This window comes from Gekko japonicus, unplaced genomic scaffold, assembly GCF_001447785.1.
Source record: "Gekko japonicus isolate JY-2015 unplaced genomic scaffold, Gekko_japonicus_V1.1 scaffold2683, whole genome shotgun sequence".
In the NCBI taxonomy this organism is placed as follows: domain Eukaryota; kingdom Metazoa; phylum Chordata; class Lepidosauria; order Squamata; family Gekkonidae; genus Gekko; species Gekko japonicus.
Window position 1 is genome coordinate 120,473 of NW_015171583.1, and position 17,960 is coordinate 138,432.

The 17,960-nt window shown below is 46.9% G+C and overlaps 1 protein-coding gene across 1 annotated transcript in view; it reads right to left on the reverse strand.

Moving 5' to 3' along the window:
- Positions 1 to 17,960, reverse strand: part of LOC107117670 (transforming growth factor beta receptor type 3-like) — a 42,859-nt gene that overhangs the window by 8,006 nt on the left and 16,893 nt on the right. The window contains exons 3-10 of the mRNA XM_015419829.1: positions 11,597 to 11,772; positions 7,659 to 7,775; positions 7,110 to 7,278; positions 5,970 to 6,129; positions 4,926 to 5,064; positions 3,807 to 3,996; positions 2,547 to 2,788; positions 1,819 to 1,998 (exon numbers count right to left, since the gene is read on the reverse strand). Of these exons, the coding sequence (XP_015275315.1) occupies positions 1,819 to 1,998; positions 2,547 to 2,788; positions 3,807 to 3,996; positions 4,926 to 5,064; positions 5,970 to 6,129; positions 7,110 to 7,278; positions 7,659 to 7,775; positions 11,597 to 11,772 (1,373 nt within the window). The remainder of the gene's footprint in view (positions 1 to 1,818; positions 1,999 to 2,546; positions 2,789 to 3,806; positions 3,997 to 4,925; positions 5,065 to 5,969; positions 6,130 to 7,109; positions 7,279 to 7,658; positions 7,776 to 11,596; positions 11,773 to 17,960) is intronic.

A 17,960-nucleotide genomic window follows, 5' to 3' on the forward strand; every position in this document is an offset into this window, starting at 1 on the left:
CCTCCAGAACTGCACACAGTGCTCCAGATGCGGCCTGACCAAGGCAGTATACAGAGGGACTACGACTTACTGCGATTTCGATGCTATGGCCCTTTTAATACAACCCAAGACTGAATTTGCCTTTTATACCACCCAGTATTTGTGCTTGAGATTTTTGTGGTCCAGGTGTAATACTGTGCATTTATCTTTTCTGTCTGCATTCTGTTTGCTACTGCCCACTCCTCCAGAGTATTCAGGTGTTGTTGAATTTTAATTCTGTCTTCTTGGGTGTTTGCTACTCCTCCCAATTCGGTGTCATCAGCAAATTTAATGAGTAGCCCTTCTACCCCTTCATCCAGATCACTGATTAAAATATGGAAAATACCGGGCCCAAAACCGAGCCCTGTGGCACCCCACTGGACACCTCCCTCCAATCTGATAAAGCGCCATTGACCACCACTCTTTGGGTGCGGTCCTCTAACCAGTTCCCTATCCACCAAACTGTCCTATAGTCCAGTCCACAGTCTTCCAGTTTGCCCATCAGAATGTCATGGGGAACCTTATCAAAAGCTTTACTGAAATCCAGGTAAATTACATCAACAGAGTTCCCACAATCCAGTAAGCTCGTCACACGATCGGAGAAGGAAACCAGGTTGGTCTGACTTCCCCGGATCACTAAGTAGTCCTTCAGATGCTTCCAGATCAACCCCTTTAAAATCTGCTCTAATATCTTCCCAGCAACAAAAGTCAGACTGAACGGCCTGTAGTTTCCCGGGTCATCCTTCTTCCCTTTCTTAAAGATTGGGATAACATTCACTCTCCTCCAGTCTTGTGGCACATCCCCAGTCCTCCAGGAGGCCTTGAAGATGATGGACAGAGGGTCTGCAAGTTCCTTAGAAAGTTCTTTGAACACTCTTGGGTGCACACCATCTGGCCCAGGGGATTTGTATTCATCCAGTGCAGCCAGGTGCCTCTCCACAACCTCCCTGTCAATGTCAACTGGACACTCAGGTGTCCTATTATGCCCTATACCATCTCTAGATGGGCTCAAGTTCTTCCGGGAGAATACAGAGGCAAAAAAGTCATTAACCCTGTCTGCTTTTTCCTCTGTCCTCCACCAGAGCTTTTCCTTCTACTCCCCAAAGTGGTCCAATTGCCCCTTTTACCTTGTGTTTGCTTCTCACATATCTGTAGAAGTTTTTCTTATTGTAGTGAGTCCCTCTGGCCAGACCCAACTCATACCGAGCTTTGGTTTCTCTGATGGCTGATCTGCAGTACCTAGTAACTCTCATATACTCCTCTTTAGAGGTCAGACCTTCCCTCCATTTCTCTCCATTTCCCTTTTCTCCCTTAGCTTATTCTGAAGCTCTCAATTCATCCACATCGGTTTCTTGGACCCCTTACCCCATGCTTTGGGGTATCCTGTGTGAAAATGGCTTTTCCACTGGAACATGCATGTGTTTTTGTGTAACTTCTATACAATTGAATGAGGCGTGAACACCATGGATCACATCTTGTCATCTCACTAAGTACATCTCCCCGAATTCCCTTACCTACAAGACCATGAAATATATAGGAGGCCTAATGCTGAAATGCTGATCATCCCACCCATGCCAACACTTGTTAAACCAACTATTTAAAACTGCTCCTATTGTTCTGTTCCTTGACAACAAGTGCATATTTATTGTGGCACCAAACTGTACTGACAGAACAATGTGATAGCCAACACAGGCCACAAATGCCACAATTCAAGGCCCCACACTCCTTCCTCTAAGCTCATTTTGAGAGCCTAATTTCTGCATCAAAAGACAATTCCCGCATATTGAACGTCAGCTTCACCTCCACAAAGACTCGGCTGTTAGCAGAGACGACACAGGGTCCTGGCTGCTTGGCAAAGGCCTCAGAGTTGTAGACCTCAAGGCTGAGCAGGACATTACCAAGATGAAAGGGAAGGTCCTGGAAGGCCATTGTAGCTTCTGGGGGAGAGGCCTGAGTTGAGGAAGGTGAGACACAGGAAACCTGCAGGGGAGAGGCAAGGCCTGTACTGTGACAGATTGATGTGTAAGGTCTTTGGAGGACCTTTAGGAATAAAGTTTTGGGGCATCTTGATCAGAGACAAGCTGCTGAGCAGAACTTCCCAGTGCTGAGAACCAAGAAAGGTAACAGCAATTGGCTCATCTGCAGTCCAAATTTCTTCTGTGCTGCATTTTCACAAATTTAGCTCCAGAAGGGCAAGTGTTTGTGCAGGAATTAGAAGACAAGAATCTTATTTGCAGAATTCCAGCATGGAGGCGACCCCTGGTTCAATACTAATGGCATCCCCAGTAAAAAAAGAACAACTCAGGAAAAACCTTTCCAAATCTATTGGAGAGCCACTGCCAGTCAGAGTAGGCAGTAGTGGACTGCAGGGATCCATGGCTTGGAGGTATACAAAGCACCTTCAGACTGCCACAAGAACCTCTTTCAGAAGGACGGCACACCAGAGAATGCCTGCCACCTCCCATCCCCACCTCCTCAAAAATGGCCTCTTTGCCTCCAATCCAGAGATGCTCAATTTGGTTACTTACACTCTGGATATCCTTGTTCTCACGACTGTGCTGCTGTTCCCTCGGACACAGTACTGCCTCAGCTCCTTTAGCACCTGTTTTGGCCGTGGGCAGCAGAAGGAGTGAAGTGCTGTCCCCTGTCAAGAACTCCTGCCTCCTCGCCCAGCCCACCGTTACGGCCTCTGGTAAATGCTGTTGAGTCTCAGAAGACGTGGTGGGAGGCAGAAACATGGGCCCAAATGGTTCAGGGTCTGTTGTGGCACCTGCAAAGAAGGAATGGATGGTCGAAGGCAATGCATGTCAGTTGGAAGATTACCTTTCCCATCTATCCCCCAAATGACAGATAACGCAGCTATTTGGAGTGCTGGCACACTAGTAAACTCACCCGTCAGGGTTCACCTCCTCCCTATCGCCTACATTGCCTCTAGACAAGATCTTCCCTTTTTATGTGAGTTCATCATTCAGAGCAGAATCAGGAGAAATGGAACAGTTTCCACAGACTAAGCTAGGGGAGCAGCAAAATGGAAAGGCATGTTTCACAAAAGCTTCCATGCACACCCCACCCAGAGCAAGCGCAAGCTATTTTGAAGAGAGGCAGAAACTGACAAAACTTTCCTTTCCATGTGCGGAAGGTGTGTGTCTTAGTGGGAAAGGAATGCACTCTATATTGCCCCAGCAAGTGGGACAAGGAACACTATCTTGATGCAGTGTAGTGGTTTTATCCCCCAACCTCACAGCACAGCAAGACAGGAAGCACTGACTGGTCAGTCTTGCCATTGTGGGGACGCATCCTCTGCTGTGCTCACTGCAAGGGCAAGCAGTTAAATCACTACAGTGTAGGCACACACAAAGTGTCATCTTGATGGTCTGAACAATGCACAGACATGTCCTTTCTCCCTCAGACACCCATTCAGAAGGCAACGCGGCTTCATTTGGCCTCAGTGATGTCACCATGGCATCATGATGTGATCCCTGATTGGAAAAGAAAATAGAGCCAAGGCAATAGGAGACAGGGTAATAGACACACAAAAAGAATAGGGGAAGGGGATTTCAGAGACCCTTTTGGCCCCCTTGAAAGTTCACGTTTTGTTCTAAACATTTGGATTACAACTCTGTCTGAATGGCTTGAAACAGAATTGGTGATGCAGAAGGCGAGGTATACATTCCCAGGACAACTCAACAATGCTGCCAATCACTAGTAGCCACTTTGAACTGCCTACATTCTCTGGTGAAGACTTTTCCCCCACACGCGCCCACTCAAAAACTTTGTACATTGCCTACCATTCATCCCAACAATCAGAAGAAATCTGTTCACATGCTCAGCCTCAGTGTAGGATGTGAACACAGGTAGCTTCTGCCTTGCAACCCACTGCAAAGGATCTCTGATACGAGCCAGCCCAGAGGATGTACGCTGGGTCACGGTCAGGGACAGGTCCATTTCCATGCTGCTCACTACCACTTTGTGTGAAGCCTGGAAAGAAAACCCATGCTCAGATGACATGTACATGGCGAGCAAAAGGAACCTCCATATTCAGAGGGAGTAACAATTCTGAAACCCAGTGCTGGGGGCAACAGCAGGGGAGGGCCTTGGCCTCTATGCTCTGTTTGTTGGCCCTCCAAGGCAACTGATTCACCACTGTGTGAGACAGGATGCTGGACTAGATGGACCACTGATCTGATCCAGCAGGGTTGCTTTTATATTCTTATATTCACAAAATGAGGAAAGGTCAGACACTTTAAGCAGAAACGGTATAGTACCACCCAAACAGGCTTCTATAAATACAACACCATTCTTGGAAGAAAGAAGAATTAATGACCTTGTGGGGTGAACAGAAAAGAACAAATAACCAGGGCCTCCTTTGTTCACTTTAGAAAAAGAGGAAAGCAAGACAGGAGTCACAGCTACAAACTAGGCCAAGGCAGTACCAGCTGGTACCAAGGGAGCTATTGGAACACATTACAGAAGAGGGTTAAGGGAGGCTGCATGCTTGTGTGTGCCCCTTCCAGATACCAGCCACTCTTGGGTGGGAACCCAGTATGAGCTGGCCTAGAGCAGGGCAGAAAGAGATATTAAAATGGTCCAGGAGGAAGCCAAGATGAGTTGCCCCTGGGGTGGTTAAAACCCAGTGCCCTAGGGGACACTCATACCGGGCCAGCAGCATCAGCAGTGGGCATCGGCACACCTGTTGCTTCCTTCTGTATTGCCAGTGTCAGTGGGTGAACCCGCACTCAGCTTTGGCACTGCTGGCTAGGTCTGAGCTGAGGGGCCCCTATAGCACTGGCAGAACTACTGGCCCTCCAGGGAAGGGACCCACCAGGAACTTTCTCTTAAGTTAAATGTCCAGTCCAACTCTGGCCTCAGGTGTTCAGATCTATCGCCGCAAGAGATCTGGTCCATACCAGTACATGCAGTTGGCCAGTGAGATGGTGAGCATGAACCATCCATTGGGCAGTTCCTTCACTTTTCAGGATCAAGAGCAAACCTCGACGTGGGGACTTCTTAAGGGCATGAAGCTCCACAGTCAAATGGGCCAGTCCCCTAGGAGAAAACATATTGTCACTCACACAACATCAACCTATCAGATCACAGGACTAAAAACACACAGAAGCAAAGGTGACCATCCATCCCAAGCATTGCTCCTCAATCCAAACACACAGGGATCCCCTACTCAACAGCTAAGACCTGGTATGCCCTAAGCATCAGTGGCTCTGTTTCAGTTCTCACTCACAATCTTGCCTAAGACAGTACTGAGTTCTTGCTTGCCTCTCTCCAACCCCCAAATTCTGACATTGGCCCATTTTAAACCCCATTATTAGTATCCCAGTCAGCAGTGGTCATAGAGAGTCTGGGGATCCATGCAAAGTCAAGGATTGGGCCCCCACGCCCCTCTATGCCCACACAACCCCCTCTGAACATGAATAACGTGCCCAGTTTTCACCCGTGCCCCTTCAAAATTACACCACAGTTTGCGGAGGGGGTGTGTGCCATCAAGTCAAGCAGACGTCTGGAGACCCCTAGTGGGGCTTGAAGGGAAAGGGATGTTGAGAGGTGGCTCTTGCCATCTCCTGCCTCTGCATTGTGACTCCGGTACTCCAAATACTAGCCAGGGTCAGCCCCGCTTAGCTTCCAAGATCTGAGGAGATCAGGCTTGCCTGGGCTATACAGGTCAGGGCACACAGTGTGCATTTTGGTTTACTCTATTTTCCAACACCATTTTCTATCACCTCTCCCACTAGCCATTGGGCCCCACGGCAATTGCCCAGGCTACTCCATAGGTAAGACCACCCCTGACCCTAGCCTTCTGTTCCCATTCAATACTGCAAGGTCCACTTCAAACCTTTCATAAAACTTCCTCCATGCAAAAACAGTTTCTCTCCATACGAATACTGGATTCATCCAACCACATTCTCACAAGCTCAAGTTACTGCAATGCACTGGCACACCTTGAAGCCATTCCCTTGGAGAAGATAATGTGAACTTCAAGGTCTTGAGGTGGGTCAGAATTCAGGCAAATTCTCAGAGGCTGAAGTCGGCGCTCAGATGCAAAATGTGAAGACCTTAGGAAATTCCTACGCAGCTTGCAGGTTGCTGGTGCAGTCCCATCTGGGAGAGAAAGTGAAATGATGGTATGAGAAATGTATGCAGCGACCAGAGCTGAGCAGCCCGGAAACAAATGCTGAGATGAATCTGATCTGCTCATTCCCAAACTGGGGGGGTGGGGGACGGCCCAGGATAGCAAAGTATTGCTTGCCAATTGACCTGGCAAAGATTCTTTTGCTGACTTTGAGTGAGCCTAGGCCTAGCTCACTAGGGATAGGCATGAATCAGATCACGAACCAAAATTCGGGCAGAACTTAGGCCTGTTTGGAGCTCGGGAACCAGTGTTTGGAGAAGGTGCCTTCCCCCAAACATTTACCAAACTTTTGGCCAGTTTGGTTGGGCTGTTTGGGGCCAGCCATTTAAACCTAACAGCTGAGTGGCACGGAGTCCACTGGTCAGCAGTTAGGATTAAATGGCTGACTGGTTTTGCTTCCCCCCCTTCAAAGCAGCAGGGAGCAAAACTGAATGGTTAAATGGCTGCCAGCCATTTAACCCTTCCTGGGTGACCCCTGTCCCCTTTCTCTCAGCCATGGTAAGCTGTGGCAAAGAGAAAGGGAGAAAGGAAGTCCTTTCCCAGGTGATCCCCCCCCTCCTGTCCCCAGCAAGCCACAGCAGGGAGAAAGGTGGAAGGGAGCCCCCCCCCCGGGCATTCTTCGCCACCTTTCTCCTGTCCGCATCTTGCTGCATCTTTTGGCTCAGTTCGGTTCCGGGGTTGGTCCATGGGCCGCCCTGACCCCCAAACCAAACCACTGTTTTCAGGTTCATGCCCATCCCTATAGTTCACTGTAAAAGCCTTCCCTTTGCTAGTTTCCCCTCAATTACTGCTAGAAACCACAAAATACTATACATCAACCATTACCTTGGAGACACTGTTCCTCTCCCCGCAAACCAGAGCCCCTTCCTCCTGCAGAGCCAGCACCATGCCACCCCACTCCATAGCCACTCTTTCTCTCTGAGCATACATCTGCCCTTATTGCCCATACCAGCCCCGAGACGTGTGTAGATCGTGTTGACTCCATGGTACTCAGCCAGCGAGGTGACTCCGCCATGCTCCCTGCGTGCCCACTGTAGCAAACTCCTGGTTGTCTCTGGGAAGTTGATCTCAGCAGAAGCCACTAGCCCTAGAGCTGAAACGCTGGAACCCAGGGAAACCTGTAGGCAGGAGGAATATAAAGACACTGGCTGGAAGAGCTGATCCTTTTCTGATCTCCCAGACCGGGCAACAGGAAAAAATAGCACTGCTGGAAGATCTGGGTTCAAGAGCCACCTCACCATGGACTCTCAAGTTCTCTCAGCTCACTCTCCTCCCCTTTCTTACTACACAAAGTGGTCCTGAGGGAAAGCACCGTTAAACTGCAAATTGCTTTGTGAGTATTGTTACGGAATCAGTTGGTTTGTTACCGCATTGCTCTATTGTCATCCTCTTTGTTGGGATAGGCAGGGACCTGAACTGTCCCCCTTAGGTTTAGAGGTACCTGACCCCCCACACACACACCCTCTGCAAGTTCTTCTGACTTCTTTCCTTTCCTCACCTGGAAGGTCCAGTTCTTCCCAGGTGGAGAGGGCAGCATCCAGTGCAGAGGCTCCTGGGAGTGCAGCACAAATATGGGGGCTCTGTGGGTGGGATCTGAGCCCAGAACCAGAGTTACCTGAAATATTTTATTACCTGTATTATTTATTTAGAATATCTCTATGCTGCCTCTTCAGAGCCTTACTCAAGGCAGCTTACATTTAAAACCACAGTATATTCAAAAAGCCATTAGACATAAGCAGCATAATAACCATCCATAAAACAGGAGACCATTAAAAAATGGATAACATCACTGCTGTAAAAACTGAGTAAGTAGTTAGCAAGTCTAGCTTTGTTATTTTTCTGGGCATCTTGACTGCCACTGAACCATACATATTGTTTTTAAAATCTTTTCTTGAATTTCTTCAAGAAAGCCTTTTTTTGCTTCATGGTGTGTGTTACTGGGGAGTGACCTGAACCAAACCTAAGTTAAGCTTGGTTATGTTAGTGCACCAATGCAGGGTTAGCCTTGATACTGCCCACCTCACTTCTGAAGGCAGGGGCACAGAGAGCAAGCCTCGAGAGGTTGCTCTTAACTGGCAAGCCAGATAGTGTGGGGGGAGACAGTTCTTCAGGTACCTAGCATCATTTGAAGCCTTAAAAATAAGCACTTTGTTAGATGGATAACAGATGGATAACCAGGGTAGATAACCAGTCCACTGTATTTTGGACCAACTGAAGTTTCCAAAACATTTTCAAAGGCTGCCCTATGTAGACCACATTTCAGTAATCTAACTTGGAAGTGATCAGATCATAGATCACTGTGGCCAGATCACACTTTTTAATCAGTGGCCATAGCTGGTGAACCAGATGGAGCTGATGAGAAACCCAGGGTGCCACGGAAGAAAACTGGGCCTCCAACTGTAGGCCTGGCCATAGCTGGTGAACCAGATGAAGCTGATGATAAACCCAGGGTGCCATGGAAGAAAACTGGGCCTCCAACTGTAGGCCAGGATCTAGTAGCATCCCCAAACTACAAACTTGCTCTTTTAGAGGGAGCACAGCCCCCTCCAAGACAGGCTTGCTCTGCAGTCACCAAGCAGCTTCTCCATTGACTAACAGTACCTCTGTCATGTCTGGATTGAGCTTGAGTTGACTGGCCCACATCCATCCCATTACCCTCTTCAGGAACCTGTTCAGGACTTCCACAGATCCACCTGGCTTAGCTGTTAAGGAGAAATAGAGCTGGGTGCCATCCACATATTGGTGGCACTTCGCTCAAAATCCCTGGATTACCTTTCTTAGGGGTTTCATGTAGATGTTAAATAGCATGGGGTATAAGATGGAACCTGGGGTATAAGATGGAACCCCCAGCACTACCTTCTGGAATCATGTGGTCCACCGTACCCTGCTCCCAGCCTAGCCAGCCTCTCCAGAAGGATACCATAGTTGATGGTACTGAAATCTGCTGAGAGGTCCAGAAGAATCAACAGGGATGCACTGCTCCACCACTCTCCCGGCAAATGGCTTTAGTCAGAGCAACCAAGGCCATTTTTGTCCCAAAACCAGGCCTGAATCCAGATCGAAATGGGTCTAGATAATCCTTTTTCTCCAAGAGTGCCTGAAGTTGTATAGCCACCACCCACTCAAGCACCTTGCCCAAGAATGGAATATTAGCCACTGGACAGAAATTGTTTAAGCCATTTGGGTTCAGGGATCCCTTCTTCAGGAGACAGTCTCACAACTGCCTCTTTCAAAGCAGTTAGAACAGAGTTTCCTCTAAGCTGTACTGGGGTGCTGGTGCACAAAATTTTAGTTGGCAGCTCACAAGTAAACCGAGAAGGCATTTTTCCCCTTCATTGGAAACGACAGAGGATGGGGGTACCTCCTTCCGGGGCCCATAAAATTGGACCCCCTTGTCCAATCTTTTGGAAACTTGGGGGGGGGGGTAGGAGTGGCACCAGCAGCTATGCTGCAAATTCGGGGCCTCTACCTCAAAAAACAGCCCCCCCCCAGAGCCCCAGATGTCCCTGGATTGATTCCCCATTATAGCCTATGGGGCCTTTTGACTATAATGGTTCCTATAGACTGTAATGGAGTTGGAAAAAATGATTTTTCTGCACACCCCTATAATGCTTTTCAGTATGATTTGTAAGCTGCCTTGACTCACAGGGAAAAGTAGGACACAAATATTTTAATAAATAAGTAATTACGGCAGACTGATAACACTTAAACAACTTACTGTTAGGTTAGGCAGGGTTCTGACAGTGATTGTTCCACCTCCGTTATACTTGAACTATAATTTGTCATATTACACTTAAAAAACCAAAGTAGACTGCAAGAGTCCCCCCCCCCCAAACTGCTGGTATGTTTTCCAAGGCTCAGCACAGGATGATGGTCCAAGGCCAGGTCTACAGATATAGTGGCATGGGGAGGGTAGACCTGTTCTCTGGAGGCCAGGTCTACTCCCATAGAGGACAACATTTCCTGTAATGAAATTTGACTTGATTCTGTTTTCTCTTATAATGTTTAAATGTTTAAATAAGTATAGTTTAAATATAGTTTATAAGAATTCATTCTGAAACTTTTACAAGGTTATGGAAATAATTTAAACATTAATTTATGTGATAGTCAAATGTAGACTCGCTCACAACTTTAACGCTACTAGCTTTTTTTGCTCACAAGGTAGAATTTTTGCTCACAGCACTGTGGAGCTTAGAGGGAACATTGATTAGAATAACTTCCTACAGCAGAGAGGCATTTATTACCTCTTGGATCCTGTCAACCGACACAGTCTGGCATTATAAGATTAGCCATAAGGGGCAATATTGGACATGGAAGGCTGCACATTTCAAAGCACCTTGTCCACTTCACCAGGCCCCACCAACTGAAAATCATCCATAGACTCAAGCAGAGGGTCCTGGCTAAAGTGGTACCCCTTCCTCTATGGAAGAGGATTAGAGACAAACACCAGGAAAAGGAGGAAAAATATAGCTACCTTGGGCACTAAGCTAGTAAACAATGCTTCCTAGGGTTGCCATTCCCCCAATGGGGACGGGGTTTTCCCCACTTTCAGGGGCCCAATCCACCATTGCTCAGCTGGCTGGCGGGGGAAGCCTGAGCAGCCCTGTCCGTGCCTGACATGCCCAGCACGATAACATCACCTGGAGGTGACATCATAATTCAGGGCACATCATGCGGGGGATGCTCTAGCATTCTGGGGGAAATGCTAGCAAATGCTAGCACATCCCCCACACGACAAGCCCTGCACAATGACGTCACTTCTGAGTGATGTCATTGTGGCATGAATGCCAGAAGACTCAAGGAAGAAGACTGGAGGGACCCCCGCCCTCACAAGAGACCTGGCAATCTTCCTGTTCGTGCCTGACATGCCCAGCACGATAACATCACCTGGAGGTGACATCTTAATTCAGGGCACATCATGCGGGGGAGGCTCTAGCATTCTGGGGAAAATGCTAGCAAATGCTAGCACATCCCCCACACGACATGCCCTGCACAATGACTTCACTTCTGGGTGATGTCAATGTGGCATGAATGCCAGAAGACTCAAGGAAGAAGACTGGAGGGGGCCCCCCGCCCCCGCAAGAGACCTGGCAATCCTAATGCTTCTTGGGAACAGAGAGCTTTGGGTAATATCGAGGTGCATCCAGGATGCTCGTCTTAATTTGGCTAATATAAACTTCCATGATTTAGAGAGGGAGATTTCTCCCAGGCCAGTGTTACTGCAGTCCTGGCACAGGAAAGCCTACCTGTAATGTCTCAGATGTCTAACCTCAAACGAAGATGGTGTTTGCTTGGTGCACCATGAGATAACCTGGGCCTCCTGCAGAGCTCTAGCAAACAGCTGTTTCATGTAGCCAAGCACTGGAGGTACTATACAGCACTGGAGGTACAGTACAGTACACAGGAACTATGGACATCTAAAAGCAACCCCACTACCTGGGCATTTAGTGGCACTCCCCCACGCAGGCTTATGACATGCACTTCCTGCCCTGTGGTAGAATGCTCCTGGCTGGTGCATCCTGTGCCTTTTCGTGGTCGTTCCCAGAAGCCCAGCACAGGTTGGGGCGTGGTGGATGCAGACATGGGGAGACAACTGGGATGGTGCCAGAGAGCTGGAGGGAAACAAGAACAGAATTTGATCACTAGAGATTTCAGTATTTTCCAAAGCTGCATTCATGCCTTCCTCAATATAGATTCTATGCCAAAGTAGTCAAGTAGTCAAGATTGCAAACTCAAAGTTATACATCAGTTTACGTCTTTGCTTAGTGCATTTTGCTTGCAAGAATCTGAATCCCAAAGAATCTGAAATATTTGGCAGTAGGCAAGGTGAAAGTGAGCAAGGAAAGCAAAGAGCAAATGATAAGGGAAGAAGTGCAATTAAAGGTAAAGGTAAAGGTTCCCTTGCTCGAAAGCCAGTCGAATCCGACTCCAGGGTTGCAGTGCTCATCTCCGTTTCAAAGCCGAAGAGCCAGTGCTGTCCGAAGATGTTTCCGTGGTCATGTGGCCGGCATGACTAAACACCAAGGCGCACGGAACGCTGTTATCTTCCCACCGAAGTGGTACCTATTTATCTACTTGCAATTTCTTGCTTTCGAACTGCTAGGTTGGCAGGAGCTGGAACTAGAGACGGGAGCTCACTCCGTCATGCGGCACGCATGGGTCTCGAACTGCTGAACTACCAACCTTCCACAGCCTGCAGTTCAGCGTCTTAACCACTTGAGCCACCACAGCTCCTGAAGTGCAATTAGGGCAACAGAATAAGATCATCATGGTCTGAAAATATTTCCTGTATTTTTTAAAAAATTATACCCCTGCCTTTCTGCTCTCATAAGGGCCACCAAGTTGGCTAACAAATTAAAAACATACATAATAAAATCACATTTTAAAAACCTTTCGAACTCATGATACATCATTAGAACAATTAGAACCAGAGCTAAAATACATATATAGAAACATAAAAGCAACTGTTAAAACATTGGCCAGGAATGAGGGCTCACTGAGGGAACAGAAAATGAAAGGAAAGAAAAGTCCTCACCTGCTGGCCGAAGACAGCAACAGAAGGGGACAGGTGAGTCTCCCTGGGCCTGAGAGGGAGTTCCAGAGTTTTGGTGCCATGCCTGAGAAGGCCCCCTTTCCCAGGTTGCCACCCACCTAATCTCAGAAAGCAGGGCACCTGAACTGGGCTTTGGAAGATTATCACAATGATTGGTTAGGTTCATAATGGAGCAGGCAGTCCTTCAGGTAATCTGGTCCCAAGTAATATAGAGCTTTAACGGTCAATATCAGCACCTTGAATTGTGCCCCGACGCAGATTGGAAGCCAGGATAGGTAAACCAGGACTGGAGAGATATGGACCAAATATTGCACTGCATTGGTGTATTCTGCACTTGTTGAAGTTTCCAAACACTTTTCAAATGCAGCCCCATGTAGATTGCATTGCAATAATCTAATCTAGATGTAACCAGGGCATGCACCATCGGTGGCCAGATCTTTTCTGCTCACAAAAGGCCACAGCTGGCTAATAAACCCGGTAAGAGGCACTCCTGACCAGAGCTGCCACCTGCTTATCCAGCAGGAGAACTGGGTCCAGAAGCAGCCCACAATTAAGGAACTGTTCCTTCAAAAGGAGTGCAACTCCACCCAGAATGGGTGATAACCTTAAATCCTGGTCAGACTTTCTGCTCAATAGTAGCACTTCTATCTTGTCAGGATTAACCTTTAATTTATTAGCCCACATGTACTCCCAAAGCCGCCTCCAGGCACCAGTTCAGGGTTTCTACAAACTTCCTGCGATCAGCTGGAAGCAAATATTAGAGACAACTCAGCTCAAAGCTCCAGATGACCTCACCCAGCAGTTTTATGTAGATATTAAAATGGAGCCTTGTGGGATTCCATAGACCAAAGGCCTGAACAGCAGTCCCCCAGCACCACCTTCTGAAAACCACCCTCCATGTAGGACCAGAACCACCACAAAATGGTGTCTCCCAATCTCTGTCCAGGAGGATACCATGATCAATGGTATCAAAAATCGCTGTGAGGTCCAGGAGATCCAGGAGACTCAACAGAGTTGCACTCCCTCTGTCCATCTCCTGAGCAGGTCATCCTACCAGGGCAACCAAGGCCATTTCAGTCCTATAACCCAGCTGAAAACCAAACTGGAAAGGTTCCAAACAATATATTCTAGCTACCACATAGAGGTTACTTCAGACTGTTCTATGTACTGGCTGCCACCTCAAAGTGAATGTTTACCAGGCAGAGATTCACAGAGAAGATTGTGTTTTCCAACTGTATAATTTATTGCCTGTTTTAATTATGGTTTTAAAATATTGTTTGAATTATTGCAAAGCACCTCAAGCATTAACAGAGGATGGGATACAAACAGGAAAGATTATATTTTCTCTTCAATCCCACTGCAGAGAGAAAAGGGTCTGACTTTCATGATGAGCCATTACACGTTATTAGCCATGTGACAACTGCTACCACATACAGGATGAGCCCTCATGGAAAGAGGAACGGATTAGGGTTCCACTCCTTAGCCTAGATAGGCTTAGGGTTGCCAGCTCTGGGTTGGAAAATACCTGGAGACTTTGGAGGTGAATCCAGGAAAGGGTGGGGTTTGGGGAGGGGCCTCAGCATGGTACAATGCCATAGAGTCTACCCTTCAAAGCAGCCATTTTCTCTGGGAAAGCTGATCTCTGTCAGCAGGAAATCAGTTGTAAAAGCGGGAGATCCCCAGGCCCCACCTGGAGGCTGGCAACTTTAGATAGGCTGGTTGAAAGAACTTATTAGACCAGTGGAACAGCCTTACAAACTAGAGCTTACTTGCCTAACAGGTGGGACTACGTCAACAGCCAAGAGAGCCCCAGTCCAGGGAATGAACAAGAGAGATTGGTGGGAAGTCTTGTCAGGAATCTCAGAGAGAGAGGCTGGTCTCCTGATTCCTTAAGGAAAAATTTCTACCTCAGAAGAAATGCTTAGGCCTAGCTGGCTTCTTTGCTTATGGACATAAAGTTGCCAAGTCCTCAGTATCTCAAATCTTGGGGTGAGGCCTGGGGATGCCAGACTGACTAGCAGTACTAAGGGTACTACTTCCACAAACATCACCAAGAATTATCTGTGAATGAACATACACAAATATGCAGCTTTGATGAGATGGGCTATTCACTCACACAAAATAAATAATATTATGGAATTTTAACTATGGGCAATAAATGGAACTGCAATTTACAAAAGGAGGCTTGCATGGCAGTTTTAAAAGAAGTCATCAAGTGTGAGCTTCCGGTTGCTGTGCTGCAGCTTTGGACGGCTCAGGGACTTGTTCCCGAGTAGCAGCCAGATTGCAGATCCTTTAATGGAGGTCCGGGACCATCCGGACCCCACTGAGCCTTCCTGAAGGGGGGGTTCAAGCAGGGGGCTTGAACTGAACACTCCCGCTTGTGGTGGCAGGCGGGTAGAGTTCAGATTGCCCTGACGCCAAGGATCTGAGTGAGAGCACACAATGGCAGCCATTGGTGCAAATCTGTGAACACCGACCGAACAAGAGACCTAATGCTTCATACTACTTGGAAAGAAAAGGACTCTAACATTGTGAGTAAAGTAAGTGCACAAGCTTTATAACCATTACTGGCTAAGGGCCCCTTTAAACTTTAAAAACCAGACAGAAAGAAAAAGAAGAGGCAGGCTTCCCCCCCCCCCTTTACTTCCATGGCTTGGACGAGACTTTGAACTGCTAGAGGAACATATTTGGGGCTATTAAGAGACTTGGTTGAAGCTTGGAAATAAATCTATCAACAGAACTTTTTAAATGTTAGACCATAGTTTGGAATACAATATAAATGACTTTAAAATCTGAGTTTTATGTTTGGCAAGGATAAAGACTTTGGATACAAAGACCCTTCTCCATTTTTTGTTTACCTATTGCTTTAATTGGGAAAACAACTTAGTTTCTATGGATTATTTTTTAGACTTACCTTTGGCCTTTTAAGAATTTTTTATTGGAATATATTTATGTACTGTATTTGGATTATACTTTCTTCCATTCAGTAACTTGGCTACTTGGGACTTACTTGGCAGGATTACACAACTAAAAACCTCCTTTTCCCCATATTTTGGATTTACAAGTGGATATATCTTTTTATTGGGATTATTTGGAGCTATTATGGATTGATGTAGACCCCTTATTGGATTACAATGATGGCTTGCTTTGGTGCTTTGTGGATTACAAATGGAAGCAATTAAGTCCCACAAGAAGAAAGAAGTAGGAAGAAAGTGTTTTGCAACGTCATTTCCAAGTGACTGAAGAATCTTGGTATTGTTGGGTCTATACATGCTGTAACCATAAAGTATAAACTGTTCTTTTTGTAATGTAAATAATTTGATAAGATTCCTGGTTATGTAGCTTGAGAAAAATTATAATATTATTGTGATAAGGAGTTTAAACAAAATAAGAAGTCTGTCTTTGGAAGGGAGGGTGAGTGATTCTCCGTTGTTAATAAGAAATTTAAAAGGGAGGGGTGAGTCTTTATTATTAATAGAACTCTTAAATATGTCTAGTGGGTCGAGAAAGGCCCTGGAGGGCCATTTCCAGGGGCAGTGAAATCTGTGGCCACCAATTTAGCTCAAATGTTTAATCCAGGAGGCGGTGGCAACAGTGGTTGATCCCATTCAAGCCAAATTAGAATCACTGGCCCAACAAGTCACTACGCAAACTGAAGAGATCAAGAAACAGATTGCTGAGAATAAACAAGAAATTTCTGCTCTGGTGAAAACAACAACTAAATTGGAAACTAAATCAGAAGATCTTCAAATCTAGGATATGAGATCCAAACAGGATACCATGGAAGACATGCTTATAAAATTGGAAATGGATAACGCTGCCTATATATTAAGATTCTAGAACATCCCAGAAAAGAAGGAGGAAGATCTAAAAATACATATGGCATACACTCTTGCAAAATATATGGGCGCAGAAAACCCAGAAGAAGTTTACAATGAAATTGATGTGGCCTATAGAATGCCTTCAGCTTATGCAAGAAAAAACAAACTACCTAGAGAGGTACATGTGAGATTTTATAAGACAACTATGAGGGATCAGATTCTTAAAACTGCCAATGACACATCTCTTCAAATACAGAGATAAAAATACTTAAAGAAGTCCCTTAGAGAGTGCGGGAGAAAAGAAAAGATTATATGGATCTTGCAAGTACATTAAAAAAGAATGGAATTACATACAGGTGGCTAATACCTAAAGGCCTTCTTTTTACTTACAAGGGCAAAAGACACAGGGATTAACTCAACCTTCAAAGTAGAAGACTTTTTAAAAATACATGGAGATGATCTGGAAACACAAGAAGAGGAACAGAAGGATGCAGAAGAAAAAACTCAGGAATCACAAGGAGCAACAGGAACTACTGGACAAGTGCCAAGATACGAGAGAAAAACAGTAAGGATTGTACCATCACAAATAGTCACAAGATTTCAACAAAGGACCAAAGAAGACACAGAAAAGAAAGTACAGGATGGATAGAAGGAAAATTAAAATAATTTCAATAATTTCAACCTGGCCATCGGTTGGCGGCCTGAAGCTGCGCGGAGCCCGCCAGTGATGCATGGGAAACAAATTCCAGTGCTCTTGGGGAGAGGGAGGTATGGCGGTGGGTCGAGGCAAGGTCGAGTGCGAAGGGCGCAGAAAAGTAGTATGGCTCGGCGCCCTTCCAGCCTTCGACTCATCCCGAGGGTGGCCAGCAGTGGGGTCAGGATTCAGAACCCTCCTCCGTCATTGGTGCTGTGCAATGCCAGGTCTATTAACAACAAAGCCGAAATCCTGCGGGACTTCGTGCAGGAACAGCAAGCAGACCTGGCATGCGTGACCGAGACCTGGGTGAAAGAGGGCGAGACGGTTGCGCTCAACCAGCTTGCCCCTCCAGGGTTCTCGGTCCTTCACCAATCACGGACCAGAGGGCAGGGGGGAGGAGTGGCGCTTTTCATTCGGGAGGCTTACTCCTTCAGGGCGCTCCCGCAGGTAGAGATCGCGGGTATGGAGTGTGTCGGCGCAATGCTGGAGGCTGAGGAGAGTTTGGCCATTTGGTTGGTGTACCGACCACCTAACGTACCGGCAAATGGTCTGCCATCCCTGCTGGAGGCCGTATCAGGCTGGGCGTTGGAGCACCCAAGGCTACTTGTCTTGGGTGATTTCAACGTCCATGCCGAGGACGCGGCCTCCAGCCGGGCTATGGATCTGGTGTCGTCCATGGCGGCACTGGGACTCTCTCAGTTCGTCTCGGCCCCCACGCATCAGGCC